This window comes from Quercus lobata, chromosome 9 (genome assembly GCF_001633185.2).
Source record: "Quercus lobata isolate SW786 chromosome 9, ValleyOak3.0 Primary Assembly, whole genome shotgun sequence".
Taxonomy (NCBI): domain Eukaryota; kingdom Viridiplantae; phylum Streptophyta; class Magnoliopsida; order Fagales; family Fagaceae; genus Quercus; species Quercus lobata.
This window is the reverse complement of record NC_044912.1, coordinates 37,764,489-37,786,669: the sequence shown is the minus strand read 5'-3', so window position 1 is coordinate 37,786,669 and position 22,181 is coordinate 37,764,489. Positions and strand designations below refer to the sequence as shown.

Genomic DNA, 22,181 nt, shown 5'->3' with positions numbered 1-22,181 from the left:
TTTTAATTTTTTGAGCCGGGGGACAAAAGAAAGATCTACATTTTCTATATATTTTGGCCCCCAAGAGTTCCTTAAAGTCAACACTCATTGTTGACTCTAGAGCTAGCTAGAGAGCTAATGACTAGTTAAATTTTCTATATATGTTACGTTAGTTTTACTACTAGCATTATATTAGAAGCATGAATATGATTTTTTAATCTAGTGAAGATAGGACAGAGGTGACCAATCATCTTGGCTAATGGCTAAGGAAGAATAAGAAAATATAAACATAAATCTTTGGGATTCCCATTGATATTGTAATTAAGTATGTGTTATCTAGAACATCTTGAACCATGTTTGGCTAGCTCTTTAATTAAAACAATATAAACCGCATGTGGGATGGGAAGGACAATTGAGAGTGATATATGTATCATTATTGAACTTGATAGGTGAAGAATGTAAAACAATTCAAGCTGACCCAAATTCCAAGACTTAACGTGGAGTCACTCCATTATTGTTGTTCAGTAAAAACTACATTATCTTCATGAAGAAAGTGAACTTTAAGTCTTCATAGTAATAAGAGAGAGGGAGAGAGGGGCTCATTTCCGAGTTCTTGAAACTAATTTTGTTTGTTCTGACAAAGAGGAAAATTAGTGATTGGGACAAAAGATTAAAAAAAAAATTCAGGGACATGCCTATTTTAGGCTTATCAGTCATACCCAAAAACTTAGAAATTCTCATTATATACAACATTTGAGCATAGATCATCCTCACCCTCATCCTCATCCTCATCATCATTAACATCAACATCAACGTCAACATCATATTCTACAAAGAGACATGATGAATTAGTTCCTCATCATTCTAAGGGCTAGTGCTTGAAGCTCACCCAAGTCATTGCCATAAGGTCTTTTCTTAGAACAAGGTTGGACTGAGCAATCCTCTCTACAGCTTTGTATTTCTTGCATGTACATTCCATCATTGCTATGGTCAATTGACTCAAGTGAGCTCTGAGGGGAAATGGGATTCATGTAAGTTGGATAAGTTGGAACCATTGGCACCCCAGCAACGTTATTCCCCGGCCACTGATTCTCTATGTTCCTCGAATCAATTAGGCTTTGAGCCATTTGAGCCTTCACTTGAAGCAATTGTGCTTGCAAGCATGCCACCTATAAAAAAATATAATTAGATTTTGTTTGTACATTGCTATTTTATGTAACCAACCATAGACTTGGCTCTTGAGGACTTGCTAAAGCCTCCTTAGACGCTTAATTTATCAAGAAAATTAGAAGAAATTTGCTTTGGTAGAAAATTAGAAGAAATTTGCTTTGGTGCAAAAATTTTAAATTGATTGATGTGATGAGTGATGTTTTTAATGGATATGATTGGTACCCATTAACGAGAAGTTGCAATTTTAGTCATCTAATTGATTCAACTCTTCCTTTTTTTAATGATGAAAAAGGAAGAGCCGTATTTAATTTTTTTTTTTATTTTTTTAAATGGAAAGAACAAACCAAAGAAAAACACATCTCCATGAATTTTATCTTGAACATAATTTATGCAACATAAAATGACTTATGGAAGGAACCAAAAAATAGAAGGAAAAACAACTTAACTCAAAATCTCATCAGAAGGCTTTGTAAAATCGTACACCTAGCTCGCAACCCAAGTAAGAAATAGCTTTTAGCCCAGAAGGAAGAAAAAAAAAATTTGTAGATATGCATGTAATGCCAGGCAGGGAAAAATAAATTTAAAAAAAAAATAAAAAAAAAAAAAAAAAAAAAAAAAAAAAAAAAAAAAAAGAAGAAGAAGAAGAAGAAATATTGAAAATAACCTGTTGTTGCAAGGCAAAAATGTGAGCCACACAGCCATAAACGGGGTCTCTAATCCTTGCTTGAGCTTCATAGGCAATAGTGACAACAGCCTCACAGCGATCATGAACTGGGACATGCAACAAAAGTTTGGACACATTACTAGCACCAAACACCTTGTGAATGGCTGCAAATCTAGCAGGACCTTGTTCAGAGCAAAAATAAGGAGCAAAGATACAATCTGTGGCACACTTTCTTCTGAGAAACTTGCATGCCCCACAAGGAGAGCCAGTACCAGTGGCAGTAGTTCCATTATTCCCAGCCCCAGATGCCATAGTAGCAACTAGAAAGATACAGTGAAACAAGAAAAAAGGAATAAGAGACAGAATAATCAAAAACAATTTTTAGGCACACGAGCACACTAGGAAATGGTGCACAAAAAAAATGAGGAAAGACTTATGTGTGCTATGGTCTGGGGGTATGGGTTGGCTAGGAAAGTGGGGCAATGAAGTTAAAGATACATAGAGAAGGGGAAGTTTATAAGGAGTGTGAATGGGAGACATAGAGGGCCTATGTGCAGGGTTCTAAGGGAACATTTTTTAATGGGTTTGCTAGTTTTTGTTTTTGTTTTTGTTTTTTTTTAATATATGGGTTAAAACTTGGACCAACTTATAGACTTTTTTTAAGAGTATGGTTTAATAAGTAACTTTGTAATATAATATTTGGGTAAGTTTGATTTTGGGGATTTAATTTTCCGCCGAACGCCGCACCTGGGAACTGCTGCTGTTTGTCGCTTTGTGGATACTGCCACCTGCCGGTTTACTTCTACCGACAACAACACTCATACCACACTCATGCTTTTAGGAACTACTTTGTTTTTTGTGGTAAAGTAAACGTTATAATCTTCAAATTTATAAACGTGTGTTCTAAATATTTGTTCCCCCTCTCTTTCAAAAGAGGTGGAGTTTCTAAAAATAAATGTATTATTGGTGTCTGTATATATATATTTGGAGAAGTCATTGCACTAGGAAAATGGTGTATGTTGTTTGGCCGTAACTTATTTTTAGTAGCTTATTTGTATGGTATTTATTAAAAATTTAAATTTTGGATTTTTTTATATTAAACGTGTGATTAAAAGTTAAAAATTAACTTATTTTTAAAAAATTTTAAAAAGTTGGGTATTTACCAAAATAATTGAGACAAACAAATAAAATAAGTAAAAGTCATACGTACTCTTTAACTTGATAAAATTTGCTAGAAATGAGTTGTTTTAAAAGATGAGCTTAAGAGGAAAAAGGTTTTTTTTTTTTAAACAATACTTAGAAAAAAAAATTTCTAAGTCACCTTCTCCAATGTAGACTTTGTGTGCATTTGGATCTTATTTATAAGTCAACTTTATTACTTTTTTTTTCCTTACTATTTGCGAGTCTCATGTTAATCTTTTATTTAATTTATTTAGATTTTACTTTTTCTCAATGGTAACAACAACAACAAAAAAAAAAAAAAAAAAAAAAAAAAAGTTAGACAAGTTGTTCCACTCTTTTACAGTAGCATTGGCGATTTTTTATTTTTATTTTAAATCCCGGAGTGTGAAAGCTTGAAATAGGGACACCAAATAGTCATGAAACTAGTGCTTTTCTTTCTCAAAGTCTTCAATCCTAAGAAAGTCTAGGCATAGAAGCTGTGTGACCCTCGTGCAATAAGCTCAATTTATTACATGAGACAAAAATAGTAGCTTAAAGTGGCAACAAACTAAGCTGCTTTGCACATAGGCCATCATTTCCACAAAGCAAATGACCTCTCACTAATCACTAGTATATCGCATCCCTTTTTTCTACTTTTTTTTAACCACAAGGAAAAGCATTAATTATTTATTATAACAATTTTTTTCATAGCCATTATTATAACAAAAATTAAATACATTGAAGGATGGTCATTTCTATAGCATCCACGGAAAGGTATGATACAGAAAGTTCGAACACTCATAATTTTGTAATTTTTTTATCACTAGCGTCTTCAATTGGATTCGCAGGGGTTATTCATCCAAAAATTCTAGCAATTATATTTGTCGTTTTTTTTTTTTTTTTCAATATGGTTGCATGGCTTTTCCGGCAATAATTCATTGTTGCTATATATTCAGGTGTCATGTTAATAAATGTCCTTAGGACAAATTGTTAATAAACCATCTTAGAAAAGTTTTAACATAATTTTTATAAAAAATATAAAAAACCGTTAAAAAATTTAATTATTTTATCATTTTTCCATAAAATATTTTCAAAAATAATTCATAAACTAATGGCCCATAAGGCATCCATTAATTTTCCCTACATTCAGAACCAATTACCTAAAAAAATACCCAATTACTAACCTCTTTTTTTCATGCTATAAAGAGGAGAAGACCAGAAATTAAATAATGTCATTGAGTTACAAGTCTCTTATACATTTACTTATTATAGTCTTGCCTTGCTCATTTATCAACCATATTATCTTACCTATCGCCATATCCACCTACATGGTTGTCGGCCTCCTCTCTCTCTCTTAGTGACATACTTATTACTTTTCTCTACTACAATTTCCCGCATTTAATATGTTGTGTATTTTATATCTCACTCATTTTCCTACCCATGCGGGTTGCACGTTAGGCTGTAGCCTAAGCTACAAGTTACTGGAGAGGATACACCATCTTTTGAATCATCAGCCATGGGAGAAGAAAACAATTTGGTCTAAACTTAGAATTTTCAACTCCAATCTCACAACAGTCAAAACCAGCTGTAGAGAAAGTTGGGTTTGAGAATGGTGCAAGAAGAGCCACGTTCCTTGTACCAAATATTAAAAAGGTAGAGCATACATCATTTGAAGATGAAAAGAAAAGAAAACAAAAACAAGCATGAATGGGTTCGTCACTCTTAACCAAGGAAAATGGCTCTTTGCATAGAAAGTACACTCCATGTCATCCTCCTTACCTCAGCTATGCCGCTTCATGCTTTATCTTTGCTTGGAAACCATTAACAACCACAACACACACAGCCTTTAAGGGATCCATAAGAATTGCTCACATGCAAAATTTTCTGGTCTACCAAACAGTGACACAAGCATCATTAATTTTTGAGTCAATCTATAACATCATCCATGCACATGGCACACATGCAGGCTGCCTAAAAGATGTCCTAACTTAAAAAACATCTACCCAACCAACACTGTTCTATCTGCGGCAGGACCAAAGGCTAGCTTGGTTAACGAGAACATTCTCATGCTTTCATTGTTTAAACACCTTTTTTTTTTTTTTTCTTTTTCTTTTTCCTTTTTTGATGGTGGGGAAAGCACGATTTGAACTTTGAACGTCTCCGTTGAATTCAATAATAGGACGTACTAGTTAAACTACAAGGCTCTTGGCTAAGCATTTGTTTTTGAACGAAACTGAAACTTATACCCTCTTATCAACTTCAATTTGTGCCCATATCTAATGCCATATTACACCATAAAAAATGCTTTTTTCCATGGGATGGGATTTCCTTTTTCACCAGCAATAGAAGCAGAGGGCAGCGTCGTTTTCAGACAACACACCATTGTCAGCGAACACAACTTTTAGAAACACTTAAAAGATTTTCACTTTTTTTAGTGAATACGAAATTCGTAAAGAACAAATAGCAGGAAACGGAGTACAATTGAAACATGGCTGCACTAATCAGAACAGGAATCCCCAAGACATGCTAAAAGAACAAACATGCCAGAAAATCAAAGGGTGTAACGAGCAAAATCTTAGGATCTTTGCCAATGTAATCGTTTCATTTTGTTAAATCTACATGGACCCAAACACGTCCTCAAAGCTGTATTTGGCACCAATATGGCAAAGAAACTGCTTTTTAGTTTAATTATATTGTCTCAGAAGGCCAATGAACTTATTTGAGAATTAAGCCAGGAACCACTAAATTTTTTTTTTTTTTTAATTACTTCAAGTACCAACATAACATTTGCAATCCAACTAAGGTTGGCATTTGGTAGTCAACAACCAATATAACATTCTGGATGGTGTAATCTGGGTAATTATAATAACACCACCCTCTTTTACTCTCCCCCAGCTCACTCCACCCTACATTTTTTTTTTTTTTGGCCGGGGGGGTACTCTGCACTTGGTACATGTTGAAGACAAGCACTCATCCCAACAAAAAAAAGGACAAGAACTCCATTTACTACTCTTAAGTCCAAGTGCAAATGCATTTCGCTACACTTAGAAAAGTCAAAAAGGGCAGAACAGTGGAGAAAAACTTGTGCATTTGAATCCAAAAGTTTGCATGACAAAAAACCCACATGTGCGGTAGCTTGTGGTGTGACAGTTGAAAATATATAACACTTCACAGTATGGAAGGGGAGGGCCCATCAATGAAAAAAGGCAATCATTGAAGCATACAAAACAAAAGGGTCTAATTTGCATGAAATGCTTCATACCAAAAACTATGAATTTTCCCAAGATACTGAACTTGCTTCTACTACTTACAACCAACATTTACACATTGAAAGATCTCCAGCAAACCCCAAAACGAGATCTTATCGAGACTAATAGGTTAAAGGATCCCAAAACAGAGAGAACATTGTGTGAAATGCTGAACTGAACAGGATGCTATATAAATCCACTTACCTCTCCTCACCTCTTGTGATGAAACCTCACCTTCAACAAGAACTGCATCTTAACCTGTCCAAGATAAGAACCGCCAGTTCAGTCACACTAACTTGCCACATGGACATGCTCTAAAAGAGCACAATTATATAAAAAGCAGATCAATATTGTTGAAAGAAAACTTATTTAGTATATAGCCTGCCCAACTCCAAAGCATTATTAACTTTTAAGTAGGCTGTGTCAGTAAACCCGCCCTCAGGTCAAATAAATTGGTGCCGAGTCCACAGTACTAAAAACACCCACTAATTCAAAATATATATATATATATTTCAAACAGATACAATCCTCTTCCTCACATTAATTTTAACAATAAATTTTTTTTTTTTAATGACATGGAACCTCACCAAAGCAGGGCCCTTTGGACCCATCCTTGAGGATTAAACCATGGATACATGATCCCACCCACCAGAACCGTGTCAGAGAATCCAAGAGAACCCCTAGTGGGGATCGAACCAAGGATGTCTAAGTATCAGATAATTTTAACAATGAATATTATAACTCAGTTAACTCACAATACTGAATCTGATGACATTCAAATAATTGAAGTGCCTGCTCACGGCAGGTTTTTTATGGTAACATTAATTAATCCACATTCCAGAAGACCCTGGAACTTCAAATCTATTTTCATATCTGTAGTACATAAACATCTATCAAGTCTGACTTAAATTTAAGACTAAAATGCAAATTACACCCATATACCCAAACATGTCACCAAAGAACCCTGATTGACCCACTCAAAGGCCCAAAATTGCCATTGCCTTTCTGAACCAAGACCCAATCCTCAACCCACACCACAAACAACTTGACCCCATGTCGCTGCCATCTAAGAGACACTCTCCACCATCCCACAATGATAAAAATTAGACAGAGATCAGAATCAAGAGATCAGAATCGAGAGAGAGAGAGAGAGAGAATCAGGTGATATGAGAGAAAACAGTGAAGATGAAGAGCTAGGAAGCATGGGTGCCGATTCAGGTGCAGAGCGGCAACATGGCAATTTCTGAAAAAGTAGGACACAGGTGCGGCGGAACACGTTTATTAATTAATTATTAAATATATTTTTATTTTTATTTTCTATATATTGTTAGGCCTTTTTTTCATATAATTGTTAAATACATATCAATTTAAGAAGAACAATGGATAATAAAGTGAACATATAACTATTAAATGATGTTTAGAAATTAGAATATAAAATTGAATAAAAAAGGTACAAATTAAAACAGTAATATAAACTTGATAATGAAATATATATACACACACACATATATTATTAATATTATATAAAATAATGAATTTAAAAAAAAAAAAATCTTAAATAAAGTGAGATTAAGAAAATCATAAAGTAATTAAATTGGTAATTGAGAAAAATAAAATTCAAATTCAGGTATTATTGTAAATAAACAAATATAATGGGATATTTATACGTTCCACCACGGCACCACCTACCCCTACCCCACGTGATGGCACAATGCACATTCCAATGTCCCACCTCCTACCCCACTAATGGTCATCTGACTCATCTCACTTTACCCATTTTGAAAACTCTCCAGATGCAATCTTTAAGCTTTGAGAGCTTCTTCGTCCACCATAGCTTGAAAACTCTCCAAGAACCTTTGAAGAACCTCCTTTGTCCACACGTGATAGCACAACTCATTTCTTGAAAGTGAATATGCAGGTCATTTAGTTTGTTGCCCTTAAAAAAAAAAAAATCATGTGAACGCACGTGCAGCCGCGTCGCACCCCGCACGAGAGTTGGACACGGGTGCGTTAGATGAAGACATCAGGCAGGAGGGAAAGAAAGAAAGGAGAAATGGAAGGCATTCGTAAGAAGAGGTTAGCAAAGAAAGAAGGGGTTGAGAATTGAATCAGCGATGAGAGGTTAGCAAATTGGGAACCACACTTTCTGTTAGTGCACTGAAAATGCAACAGTGCATTGAAAATGTAACAGATGTGTTCTCCATCATGAACACCTTGTACTTGCTTTCTTCTATTTTTCAGTCTGTTTGATAAAATTCTTATTACTTATCAAAAAAAGAAAATGTAACAGATATGTCATAGATTAGAATGTTTCTTAAATTTCTATTACTAAGTTTAAATTTCTTTGGCTTATTTTGATTGTTGTTGTGTGGGGACCTGTGGTTGTTGTGGCTGATGGTGGGTTGATATTGGTGTTGTTGCATGGTGTGTGCAGCCAATAGCAAAGAGATAAAATGGGGTCTGAATCTGTTGGTGCTGGAGCTTTGACAGTCTATTTGGTGGCCAGTTGAATGCAGCTGTGGTGAATTTTGGTAGTGATGTAGGACAAGAGGGAACAAGCAAAATCAGTTTTAAAACTACTGGGTCAGATCTGGGCTGCGCTGAGATTTTGAGGATTAGGGTCAGGCTTCAATTATGGAAAGGCTGGAAATAACAAGGATTACTAGGGTTTCTAACCAGTAAAAAGAATAGTGGGCTTTGTGGATGAAACAAAGGGGAAAAACCAAGATATGGGTTGCTGCTCTCAGGCTGTGCACAGTAACCCATGAACAGTGATGGCACTGTTTAAGGGTTATTTTAGAGCTATTTGATAGATGAGTGGCTTAATGGGTTTTAAAGCTTTGGATTTTTGTGGTTTAATGGGTGTCAAATTTGCATCACATCTAGGGTTTCCTTGGCATCACACCTCAGAGAAGGTTGCATCACACAAACCTCTAACAAGATTCATAGCTCCTCTTAAAATATAAAACCTTATTTATATTCTATAAAAAGCAATATATGTTTTTAATAGAAGACTAACACCTATTCCTAGTAGAACTTGAACTTCTTAAAACCCTAATAAGAGTTGGACTCCTTGGCCTTTTATTACTAAACCCAACTAAATAACTAAACTTAAATAAAACCCAAAATAAGACCTAATGGACCATTAGTACAGCCCATGTCCAGAATTTAGGAAATTACAAAATTTCCTGACACTTTAAAATAAATAAAACTGAGATTGACCCACTGCCCGCATCAGGTTGCTTTGGTGGTTATGGAGATTGGTCGGTTTATTTGGTGGTATGTGCCTGTGGTTGTGGATGGTGGGTTGAGCTTGGTGTGGTTGCAAGGTGTGTGGCAGCCAATAGAAAAGAGATAAGATGGGGTTTGAGTATGTTGATGCTGGAACTTTGATGGTCCTTTTGGTGACCAGTTGAAGGCAGCAATGGCAAATTATGGTTGATTTGGTGGTTTTGGAGATTGATTGGTCTATTTGGTGGTATGTTTGGAGATTGTGGTTGCTGGCTCTTTGTTTGGATGCCGCAATAATGCTGGAAAGAAATATCTTTTTGAGTTTTTTAATTGATTTAATTTTCAATTTTAGAGAATTATTTAATTTTTTAAGGGTTTTTTTTTTTTTTTTTTTTGCTATTCAATTGATCTGACATTTTAAATGACATGACATATTTTAATTGGCCCTGTCAGCACATATTACAGGCTTAAATGGAATTTTACTGTAACATTATTAACAGGATGGACAGCAGGATGCCATTAAAAACAGTGTAAAACTGAGTTGAAGGATTAAAATAAAAAAATTTAATTATGGACCAAAATCAAAACTACCACAAACTAAAAGGGAGTAATTTACATTAGCAATTCGCCACCATGGATAAGTGTAAATAAAAACGAATTGCTAGTTTGCCAAACCAGTGATGGGGAATTGAGAAAAATAAAAGCAGATAACTTACCTGAGCTGTATTGTAAACAATGTACTCATTGTACATCAGCTCAGATGCCTTGACCTTTGATGGCACAGGTTTGCCACAAGGGACAACAATGTCATCTTTCCAATTCACATATTCTGACTCCAGAGGTATATTCTTGCCAAGTCCTTTTGTAGAGTGCTTTCCTTCAGGAGGTTTATCCATATACTGAATGAAAATAGGAAAGATCGTGAGAAGGGTGAAAGTCGCTAGAGAAATAACAAGTTTAATGTATCTGTGTGGGCTGATTTTTTTTCCCCAACAAACCATATTGGAAAAGTTATGGGAGAATGAAAGTGTGTCCAAAAGTATACTGCAGCTATGTATGCTAGGTTATGATATTGCACATGCACATTTGAGTGAGTTCGTGCACATCAAATTATCACTTCACTACATAAAACACTCTTAAATATTCAAACTTAAAATCATGTATTTTGGACTCACTTTGGCCTTTTTGAGCTCATAGATCTCCCCCAGAGCAACTTCACTAAGAAGCATTAGGCCAACAGGATTTTTCTTATCAGTAAAGCAATACTGGGCACTCTTACTGACAAGGTCAGCAAAGTAAACCCCTTTGCCAAACTGCAAAGCAAAATGAAGAAAGTAAGGCTGGCAGAAAAGTAGGTCAATATATCACATATGCATGTAAATATAAACACACATATGCACAGAGAGAGAGAGAGAGATAACCATATAGCCAGTAGCTGGGGCTTCAGGAGGGGCTATTCTCAGTCCTTGGCTAATTATTCCCACAAAATTTGTCAACCGAGAACCTGCCAAAAACAAATTGTTTTGAATCTTTAAATTTACTTCTACCTCTAATTTGACTTTCCCGACACTCCAATAGAATCCCACAAACCTCGATCTAGAACAAACTTTCAAGAAAATACTGTCACTCACAAGTCAGAGCAAAGAACTACTATTAATCAGCACCGTAACTTACCATGCCATAGGAGCATTCTGTTTTTAAGCTTCTCTCGGTATGGAGCAAACTTATCAAATTCCCCTTCTCTCTCAAGTGAGAAAACTTCTTCCAGTTCAAGTGACCATTCCTGATGATATTAACAGTTTCCAGAATTAATTTGTCAAAATGAAAAAGAATCCAAGAAATAAACAAGAAGTCATCACCAGCCTAGTAAGCGTCAGTGCCCAAAGTAAACCCACCGTATGTGTAGGGGCATGAGTAGTAAGGAGATACTTCTCAATCAGCTGATAATCTTCACTATCATGAGGAAGTGGAGCAACATCACAATGGAGCTTCATATACTTTTCATCTAGGGAGTCATCACTATCAGCATCAAAACCTACTAATCTGGAAGCTATTTCAATATCCTGGAGAGCTTCTAACATTTTAACCTACCATGGAACAAAAACAGCGTGCTGAGCATAAGTCCTTGTACTGTATGTGGAAAATGAACGAGTGACTTGCATGTGTATCGCATTACTCAGCCATCAAAAATAAAAATTCCTGTGTTCCATACAATGCATGAACAATAATGAAATTCCATCTCATTGTTTTTTCAACCATTTTGGAGATGGTGCAAAAGAAAATACTCTTTCCTACAGAGCTTCCCAGCTCAACAAAAAAAGGTGATACCCTGTGCACAATGCCCCCCACTTTTGCATGCAGTAAAGTGGTCATCTGTAGGAGATTGTATGTGTTGACAAACAGAGTTAACAGCAAATGCCAAATCAGGTGGGTCTAGGAGAGGTGATTGGTAGGCAGCCTTACCCCCAACTTCCCAACTCAAACTATTGTCATTAAGGTCAACTCTAGACAGAATGACTACGAATCTGAACTGAATTTTAAAATGATTTTGGAATCTGTCCTATTTCAGACCATCTCAAGTCCAACCAATTTGAAATTTTCAGCATAAATTTTCCACTCCATTTTCTTCACTCTGCTTCATAGTTCAAGCCACGACCAAAAGTGATGCTGAACCAAGAATTCATAACCACTTCGAACCAAGTGATAATTTGGCACTTATTGGTTTTTATCAATACACACTTCCATTCCTAGACCTTCCTTGATTTCCATTTCCATTCTTCATTGTGTGTTTCAAATAAAACAACATCCATCTTTTAATTTCAGGGTACAACTTAGTTTTTGTATACTAGGTTTCAGAGGTCTTCCAAGTCATGAAATATTCTTACAATATTCTTATCTAATACAATTGACATGATAAATGAAGAAAACATGTAAATAGGTAAAGGGAAATGTCTTCCTCTATTATTTACTAATTGCTCATACTATCAAAATCAACTGAAAATATTTGAATATATAAGATTAACAGAGATTCTTCAGAATAATGCTGTTAGCTTTAACAAGAAAAGGGTAAGAGTTTATTACATCAGATAACATGCCACCTAAAAATAGTAAATTTTTAGATACAAATACAACAGGGTTAGCAAAATAATAATAATAATAATCCATCATTTATGTGAGTTAATATCATCTCTAATTAAAGAGACAAGTAGATTGAGAATATGCAAAAAGCCAAAAGCATGATAGATGCTCCATGCTGGATCTTGTACCTTTGACTTAAAATCATCCTCATCTCTAATAATATGTGGATGAATGGAAGGGATCACAGTGAAAAAACGATTGCTGGCATCAACAATCAAGCTTTCCTTGACAGAAGGATTATGAGCATTACTATTTAGTAGATTCTGTATTTCAGTTAATGCCTCAAACCCTGGGGGAAAAGGAAAATTATAAAATTAGCAAAATGTTAACATATCCTCTTTTTCTTTTTGTGCATCCTTCTGTCCAAGTTAGTTTAAGAACAAAATAGCAACATATCTTAAGTGCAAGACAAGATTTTTGACGGTATGTACCCTTTTGGATATTGCTTTTGCTCAGTTTTCCCAATGGCATTTCTGACATATTAATCTCAAATTCCAGCATGGCAGCTCTGTAAGGATTGAGATTTAGCTTTCCAGGCATATAAGGTTATGTTTGATAACAGTTTTTGTTTTCTATTTTCAAAAACTTGTTTTTCGGAATATAAAGAAAAAATAATTTTCTTGTATTTTTGAAATGAAAAACATGTTTGATTAGTTGAAATTAAAAAGATAGTTTTTTGAAGAAAAAAAATAGAAAATATTAAAATATGTTGTTACTAGGATTTAAACTTTAATGCAAACTCATTAAATAAGACAGATTCATTAAACTAAATGCATGTTTTCATTGACTTTTGAAAATTAGAAACTGAAAACAGCCTTTTGCATGTTTTCAGTTTCCTTTACAAATTGAGTTTTGAAAACAGTTTTTGTTTTCTGTCTATTTTGGATTGTCAAACAAGTTTTTTAGTCTCAAAAATAGAAAATTGTTTTTGAAAACAGAAAATAAAAGGAAAAAACAGTTACCAAACATTCCCTAAATCTCCAATGAATAAATAATAAAATAATGATCTGCTTATAACCTGTATGTTTCCACATTAAAGAGCATCTTCATCAATTCAACTACAGCAGGAGCAAGTTTGCTCTCTGCATCGTTCTGTCTTTTCTTAGACACCTGTTTGTTAACTCCATAGTCCTACAAATTCCAAATAAATTAATAACTATGAGAAATGACTACTACCCAAGCAAGTACTAAAAAATAAATTAATAACTATGAGATATGACTACTACCAAAGCAAATACTGGAAAAACATAAAATAAATAAATAAATAAAAATCTTTACAATATCCAATGGGAAAAATCTTCCAGGTTGTTTCTGAAAATTTTGCTTTTTTTCCCATGCCTCCCATGGGTTCCCAGTCTTCTCAAGAAACAAACGTTTGAATTCGCGAATTGCATCTGATTTTGACATTTCTTCCAATTTGCTTCCTCCAATTTTTTCATTTCCCACTCGACCCCATTTACGGAACACATAGCAATCTGAACCTTTATCATCTTGGATTATTTGGAGGATGTAATAACTGTACTTGGGCAACATATAGAGGAATAACATGCAGAAGGTAAAAGTTAATATAAAAGATTTAAAAGAAGAGAAAATGGCCAATGCAGAAACTTGGAAAGATAACGCAGAAATTTGAGAGTCCAATTTAACAGTGTATATGTCAAACTACAGTAGGATAAGAGGTTGAGGTAAAAATTAGCTCAACGTGAACCACGCTATTTGAAATTGTCTCAAAGTTCAACACCCGCCCCCCTTCTCTTCTCTAGTTCCAATGTTTTATAATCACTCAGACTTTTCTTTGAGAGATTATATGTTTGCTTGAAAAATTATAGTTTTGGTCACCAACACTATTTATAGTTTCTATACAATCCCCCCAAGCATATAACAATTTCACTTCCAACTTACCTTTTAATTCTTGTTGGGTTATGGAAATGCTCATTCTCCAAAGTCTTAGAAATAAACGTACACTATATATTCAGATAGCAAACCCAAATTACCAATAGAAAATTTCTTGGTCATCCCCTAACTAAACTATGATCCTAACTACATGGAGCTGTAGTACTATGAAATATTGCTGCATTCACACAAAATATCCCAATAAAAATGATGCTGTATATTTCTGCCCAACTTTGCATACATTTGATTTTAAGCCAGGATAAATCATAGCTATTATTTGAAAAAGAGATAAATAAAATCATTAAAGAGATTCAAAAGAAAGATGGAATAAAACAAATGTCAAATTACAATTTTGGTCCCTCTACATTTGTCACAGTTTCAATTTCGTCCTGCTACACTTAATTGTGTCAATTTCGTCCTTCAACTTCAAAATCAAGGTCTCTCAACTATTAGTTGTGACAATTTCATCCCTTAAAATTTCAAAATCAAGTCACTTAATTTTGAAAGTTAAGGGACACGCTTAATAGTTGAGGGACGAAATTGAAACTACCCCTAATTGTTGGAGGACCAAAAGTGTAGTCTGGCCTAAAATAATATTACCTGTTAACACCAGTTGATAAGTCAGACATACTCAATGTCGTATTATAGATGCTTTTCCCATCCTCAAGTATGTGACCTGTGTCTTGCAGGCCAGAAGATTCATGCACAGCACTTCGCCCTTTTACTTTAACAGTGACCATGCTAGAGGCCTCACCAATGGCTTCAACTTTGTACAAATCAAATGGAAGCTTCTTTTGTCTTTTGATGCAATCAGTCAGATAATCCTCCCGAACAATTGGTAACTTCATCCTCCTGTTAATGATACCATTCCAAGTCAAATGAAAATGAATCAAAGAAGACAAAATACTAAAGACCCACAATTTGAGTCAGCTTTACCTTGCCTTCCTCGTCTCAGCATTTTGATCATCCAGCACTCCACTCACAACTAAGCAGTTAGTATCTGCAATTTAAATTGTTAAGCAAAACAACTAAAACAATGCATCATTACATCCATAACTTTGAAGACACAAGACTTTAAACTTAAGGTTCAGTTGAGACACAATATTATTAAGACTAAGATTCAGTTAATGGATTATATACCTTTCTTGATCTTGGTATGAACAGATCCACCTGCCCCCTCAATTTTTCTCTTAAATTCCTCCTGCAAAATTCTCCATCATGAGATTAGCTCACTACTAAATTATTTACCACAGATTTTGGAACCACCTTGGACATGATTTCTGTAAAAGTGTATAACATCAAAAAAAAAAAAAAAAAAAGTGGAATGAAATCCTTGTTGATTGGTTTGGGAAACATTCTTTGGATTTATGGAATCTGGTGCCAGCATGCTTGACATGGATAGCGTGGATGGAACAAAATAGTCTTATGTTTGAGGACCTTGAGAGAACCCTTGATCAATTAAAATCCTTGTTGATTCGTACTCTGTTTGATTGGTCTTGAGCATGGGGAATCACACATTGTATATCCATTTTTAAGCTCCCATGCTCTTTTAAATCTTTTCTTTAATCTTCTTGTAATTTTTTATTTTAGTTCAGCATCATGAACACAGTATTTTCGTCATCAATAAAACCTATACTAATTATCAAAAAAAATGGAAGGAAAAAATCATACCATGGATTCCTTAGGTATTCCAGATACAGCAACCCTTAAGTCTCCCAAACTTTCACTCTTTGTTGATTGGGATGGGCTGTTAGTAGCTTGACTTCCAGAAGGATTGTTGGATGATGATGTAGGCAATATCCGAACAGGTTTGGTACCCTTTTGTGATCTAAACCACTGCACACAATTGAGTAACTTATGTCACAATTTGGGTACTTTAAAACATGACAAGAATACAAGTTGAATACCTTGCTGAGATATTGATTATTGGTTTCTTCCGGGACTTTCCACTTCCCTTTCAGACGTTCAGGTTCATGAGTAGAGTAAGAACACTTGCTCCATGCTGATAAGAACCCACGGCACCGATACATGCCTCCAGAATAACAAAGAGAACCAGAACAAAGTGGGCAGGTAGCTAGTGCTCCAAACATCATCCCATCAGCACTAAATAAGAATTACAACAATCAATATTGTGTCCATGTTAGTAAAAGGGATGAGAGTAATACAAAATAGTGGTAATTATCGCCTTATTAACAACTTACGTATCCATTTGAACTATTTTCAAATATAAAAAACGGTTTAATAATTGCAAAGTATGACAAACAAAGCAACAGTTTCACTCATTTATGTCAAAACTTATTTATCAGGGTAATAGTGATCTAGAGAACAATAATGATACACTTGGCATACAAGAGGTTAGTGTCAAGACAAAAAATAAAAATAAAAAAATATCTCCTTTGGAGAATTTAGTGATGACATTTCATCAGGAACAGATACACAAATTCATGACAAAATTTGTAGACAATTTGATATATATATATATATATATATATATATAAGACGCTCAAAGATAGCACAAAAAAAATATATTACCAGCGCTCACGCAAATCAAGTTCTGATCCTGTCAACTCTTGCCCATTGGCTTCAAGCATTTCACGCAACTCTACTGTTGACACATATTTTTTAAGATCATCTTTCAGAGCCCACAGTTCTTTAGTTTGGGTCTCTAGTTTACTCTCCAAATCAGAAGCTTTTGAATGTTCATTCCTGGAGTCCGCAACATTCTCCATACATGCAGCCGTACTTGCTGACATTTCTCCTTTAGCCTTAGCAGCCTTTGGCTTCTGATCACCACTAACTTCTTTTTTACGTTTTACACCAGCTTTGGAAGTTGATTGTTGCAAGAGTTCTTTATTCTCTTGTATCTCAACTTTAGTGCCTGAAAGGACAAGTACAGTGAAAGAGAAAAGTGAAGAAAAAAAAAGAGTTCTGTGGTTGCTACAGCATTAGAAAACAATCTCCTATAAAATCAAAGTGAACTTCATACCACTCTTTGCAGTAGATGGAACCTTCTTAGTAAGGGCACAGATGACTGCCTGGTCAGAAGCTGAGAGGCTCTCCCATCCAGACAACTTCTCCACTTGAGTAGATGGAGACTGTTCCAAGAAACAGTTGGCATGGTTCCATGTCAAGCCCCTAGCTCCTTGGCCATCAGGCTTGGTGGATATACGAACCTAGGGGTAAAATAATAAAATTATTGACTTGAAAGAAAATTGAAAGCATTATGCATTACTATTCGCAATAATTCAACCATCAAAAAAAAAGGTGAAAACATTCAGTACATAAACATCTTCGTGACAAATAATCATTGTCACCACCTTTGGCATAGCTATTTTATCTTCAAGTAGCATTTATGCATTACTAGTTACTTTGGCATATATAATCTTATCTTCAGAATTCAGATGCCGATGTAACTTTATGAATTCAACTCTTAACATCACTAATATAAATTTTAAAACTTCTTCAAGGACTTCTATAAAATCTTAAAAAGCTCCTTAAATCAGGCTCTTCTTTTTGGACATTAACTACAATTAGACCCAAAAATAATACCTGCTTCATTGTCATTTTTTTTGCAGTCAACTCCTTCAATTATAAAACCCATATAGCATACCGCATACTTTATAAAAAGGTCATGAGAAGTGACCACTTGCAATAGTTTTTGGATTGGTAGCATGGTGGAGCAACTTAGACACATTATTTAAGGACTTTTGAGCACTAGACACTTGAAAGAAAAAAGGTGCTAAGCCATTAATAACATTACAATAATGTCATGACAATGAAATGCTATTGGTAAGAACTAATAGAAGAAAAGTAGCAAACATATGCTGATCACTGTGTAATAGACACCTATTATGGTAAGTAAGGTAACATAGGACACTTTGCTCAAGCCCTTGTCCGTCTCACCTATCAAAAATCTGCAGATTCCTTGTGCTTTGGTAACAATGCTGACCAATTCAATCTCTGACTCATTTTGGAATACAGAGCAGATTGATAAAAAGGACAATAATTTCATTAATAATTTTTCTAACAAATCTTCCTCTCTAAGTCTTATCTTATGTTTCAATTTCTAGAAGAAGCCATTATAATTTCCAGATCTTGTTTCCCCCAGAAAATCCCTTGATATCCAGTAAATTCAAATTTCATGCTTAAAAATATCTTCTGAAAATAGAAACATACAGAGAAAATTAATAAACAACCTCTCCTTTCATAATCTTCTGGCTGCAGTGCTTGCAGGTAGCACGAGAAGTTTGTGAAACTTCAATACCATATTGTGCAGTAGGGACAGCACTTGTATCCGGGGTCGAGGGTCCACCACCCTCAACATACTTTCTGATCTTCTGCTGATCTTCCCAACGAAGCAACTCAATGCCTTCAACATCATCAATACTAAAAGCCAAATAATGCATAGCAGTTAAGTTAATTACTGCATCTATCTGATTTACTTGATGGAAATGGTGATAAATAATACAAGCATACATACGATTTTATCTGCTTTGCTTTCTTCAGTATGCAACTAGCATGATTCCACATCTGATTCAGAAAACAAAAAACATATCAAAGTTGTATTGTATACATCCATAAATATGCGAGGTTGATATGGAAAGTAAAAAATTCCAATTTAAAGTCATGAGGCTTGTGGCTTAGTGGCATGGTATGATCTCCTTTATTAGGAGAACTAGGGTTCAAATCCCCCATCCCATTGTTGTAACTATTGAATTATCAAAAAAAATCTGAAAACATACAAACATCAATCATCATAGAAGCCCTGAACTGATCTTGTTATAGAACTTCAAAGTAATTGAGAAAAGCTAATCCTACCACACCATGAAAAGTTGTAGCAGGTTGTTAAAAAGTCGAGGGATGTGTACCCATGATCAGCTTTATTTTTTTGATCGTACACCTCTAAACAACGGAACATTATAGATACTATTTTCTTTAGCCAAACCAAAACGACTTTGAAAATGAAAATGGGGCTCACTTTGAAGTCCAACCTAGGAAGCACAGACACTTCATTTAGGGAGTCATACCCGGTGTTATACAAGCCGTTACATGTTATAATTTTTAAGAAATTGCTTGTGTCGCTGTGTTGTGGCCGTGCCTATGTCTGTGCTTCCTAGAGTCCAACTTATAAATTTTCCCATATAATGGCATTGGCTTGGCTTGGTTTGGTACCCAAAAAATAAAGATACCCTCTCTAAGTGTCATGAATCAATAATTAATCGAAATTGCTTAACACATAGCCAGTGTCACTGATCATCAAGATAAAAATAATACAAAAATGAAGACCAGTTCACATAAAAAATAAAAAGAAACCCAAATGCAAAAAATGAAAAACATAATATAAAATATAGAAGAACCAAAAACCAAAATTGTAAAAGATGGAAAACAACACAACAGTCAACAGCAATAGAAAGTAGAAATACGAAAGAAATGAGAATGAGAATTACTAAAAATAACAAAAAGTCGATGATCAGAAACGAAATAGCATAATCTTTAGAGCGAAAACCCTAAATATTAGATAAGGAAGCAAAAGAGAGAAAGAAAATGGGAAAGGGTTTGAGAAGATGAAAAAAGATAATTTACGGGCATGAAGCCGTCGAATTGGGTGGCTTGGACCATTTTGCCGAGGCGGAGGACCTCTTTGTCGATGGGAGTCTTGCACGTCTTGCACGACGATCGTGATGACTTCGCGTATTCCGCTTTCCATGGCTTCTGAACTACTAGGCTCGCCATTCACACTCTCACTTCTCACTCTCTCTCTCTCTTTCTGTCTACCTCACTTCACAAATGTTCTATTCTATTCTATACTCTTCAATTCTAGGTAGTGGTGCCCACATATTATTATTATTATTTTACTTTCAAAAACAAAAACCATTCGGGAGCTTCACACACGTGTGAGTAACGCTTTTCTCCCCTGTCGTTTGCTGTTCCATGGCTTCTAAATGGGTTGCCAGCTTTCAAAGCAGTATCACACGCCTTTATTAAAAACTTTTTTGAGAATCTTAAGCCAAAGTTTCCAAAAAAAAAACAGATTTAAAAGTAAATTTAATAATTTATTTTTACACAATATGTTTTCATGATGCAACTTCAGTCATTTTTGCTCATTTATTTTTTATTATTTATTGTAATTTTCAATTTTATTTATTATATTTCTTTTAATCCATGTATTATATTATAACATTAGCATAGTACTACTTCGTCGAGTTTTTTTAAATGAGTAAAAATAATATCAATCATGGAAAAAATGGTCTTAAACTATCTCAATGAAGAGATTCAATCAGGAAGATAACAGATATTTATAGGCTCATCTCACTTACAATAAACCGACCAAAAATAATTGTGGGCCAAACAATTAATATTTTTGTTTACAAAACAAAAATCCTGACAAGAAGAGGGATTAAGAGAAGCAAATAAATATGGCAAAAAAGGGTAATAAAATCTAGCGCCTTAACTAAAGAGTGATGGAGAGCCTCAATGATATTGAGGGAGTCCCCTTCAAATACAACAAAAGAGAGGCAATGTTTGGATGGCCAATTTAAGGGTTAAGACTTAAGAGGGCATCATGAACTTCACCAATACACTAAACTATTTTCCAAATAACCAATATTGTTAACGAAATTTTCTTTCTAATTTGTCTTTCTACCAACATACCACCAACTAGGGCTCAAAAAATAAATAAATAAATAATACCACCACCTACTTGTTTTATCTAGATCAAATCATTGCCACCTAAACCACCATTTATCAAGCTTAACAAGGATAACAATATAATTGGTAACCTAAAACCTATAGGTCTTAGGAGTGATACTTAAGAATTACTAGGGAAATTGGATTTGTAGCACTTGGGCAATTTTTGGGTAGTTTAATATGGACTAACTTTGGCTTCGTATGACTGGAAGTGGATTACACTATTGTTCTAATTTTAATAACCACTAAACCCCATCTCTCTTCCTTTTTCTTTCTTTTTTTTTTTTCTAGGATAATTTGATAGATACAATAAGGATGAGAGATTGGAACCACAAATGTCTTGTTGGAAACATAAAGAAGTGTCAACCAGTCGAGTTACAGAACCCCCTTTTTTTTTATACATAATAGAAATTTTACTCTAGTATAATCTAAGTGTATATGTGTAAGCTCCTTCTTGGAGACTTGAACCATGGCCCTTACCCCTCACACCCCACAAGCACTTACACTTGTGAAGTGACCATCACACCAAGAATGTGCGGTGATGAGTTACAGAACTCTTAGCACCACATATCTCTTCTTAGTTCTAATTTGTATGCTCTTGTTATTGATTACTGGGCCAAAATATCAACACTCGTTTTTGGTCTACAACTACAAGGATACAATGGGACATTGCGCTAGTTTATAATTTAATTTATAATCAGCGTCCAACTTTTGTATTCCAAAGTTTCGTTTGGGATTTGAGGGGCTACTTGTTGAGTTGTTGCCATGTCACCTCCTTCCCTAGGCCCTGTTTGGATTTTTTTTTTCATCACTTATCACTTAAAATACCCTATCACTCTACACAAAGTCTGTTTGGCACCATCACTCAACTTGTCATCACTCAATATTTGTTCAACTATTTGTGAGCCCCATACCTGTAAATGAGTCAGACCCTTCACCACCATCACCATCCACTACAAACAACAAATCCCAAAAAAAAGCCCTCCACCGCTCACCACCACCACTTACCA

At 34.8% G+C, this 22,181-nt stretch overlaps 2 protein-coding genes across 2 annotated transcripts; both read right to left on the bottom strand.

Annotated features, from left to right (window-relative positions):
• Nucleotides 1-695: 695 nt before the first annotated feature.
• On the bottom strand, nt 696-2,282 carry LOC115960979 (LOB domain-containing protein 16-like). Its single transcript, XM_031080018.1, has 2 exons — nt 1,814-2,282; nt 696-1,148 (listed from the first exon to the last, which is right to left on the bottom strand). Exons 1-2 carry the CDS (start codon nt 2,123-2,125, stop codon nt 828-830), a joined length of 633 nt encoding a protein of 210 aa, XP_030935878.1. The 5' UTR covers nt 2,126-2,282; the 3' UTR covers nt 696-827.
• Nucleotides 2,283-6,077: 3,795 nt separating this feature from the next.
• LOC115959675 (poly [ADP-ribose] polymerase 1) lies at nt 6,078-20,336 on the bottom strand. The gene is made up of 20 exons (XM_031078171.1): nt 20,068-20,336; nt 18,965-19,014; nt 18,681-18,870; nt 17,471-17,657; nt 17,017-17,362; nt 16,392-16,587; nt 16,156-16,320; nt 15,625-15,685; nt 15,421-15,484; nt 15,085-15,336; nt 13,870-14,107; nt 13,610-13,722; nt 13,023-13,099; nt 12,720-12,880; nt 11,349-11,540; nt 11,128-11,236; nt 10,875-10,957; nt 10,629-10,766; nt 10,170-10,352; nt 6,078-6,480 (listed from the first exon to the last, which is right to left on the bottom strand). Exons 1-20 carry the CDS (start codon nt 20,215-20,217, stop codon nt 6,433-6,435), a joined length of 3,003 nt encoding a protein of 1,000 aa, XP_030934031.1. The 5' UTR covers nt 20,218-20,336; the 3' UTR covers nt 6,078-6,432.
• Nucleotides 20,337-22,181: the final 1,845 nt, after the last annotated feature.

Bases quoted from the DNA above. Each gene is read 5' to 3' on its own strand.
- LOC115959675 (XM_031078171.1), bottom strand. From the start codon at position 20,217: ATGGCGAGCCTAGTAGTTCAGAAGCCATGGAAAGCGGAATACGCGAAG. The intron at 17,363-17,470 runs GTATGAAGTTCA...TTGTCCTTTCAG, and splicing joins TCCATCTACTGCAAAGAGTG to GCACTAAAGTTGAGATACAA. The intron at 11,541-12,719 runs GTACAAGATCCA...GTTCCATGGTAG, and splicing joins AGGATGATTTTAAGTCAAAG to GTTAAAATGTTAGAAGCTCT.
- LOC115960979 (XM_031080018.1), bottom strand. From the start codon at position 2,125: ATGGCATCTGGGGCTGGGAATAATGGAACTACTGCCACTGGTACTGGC. The intron at 1,149-1,813 runs GTTATTTTCAAT...ATTTTTTTATAG, and splicing joins TTTTTGCCTTGCAACAACAG to GTGGCATGCTTGCAAGCACA.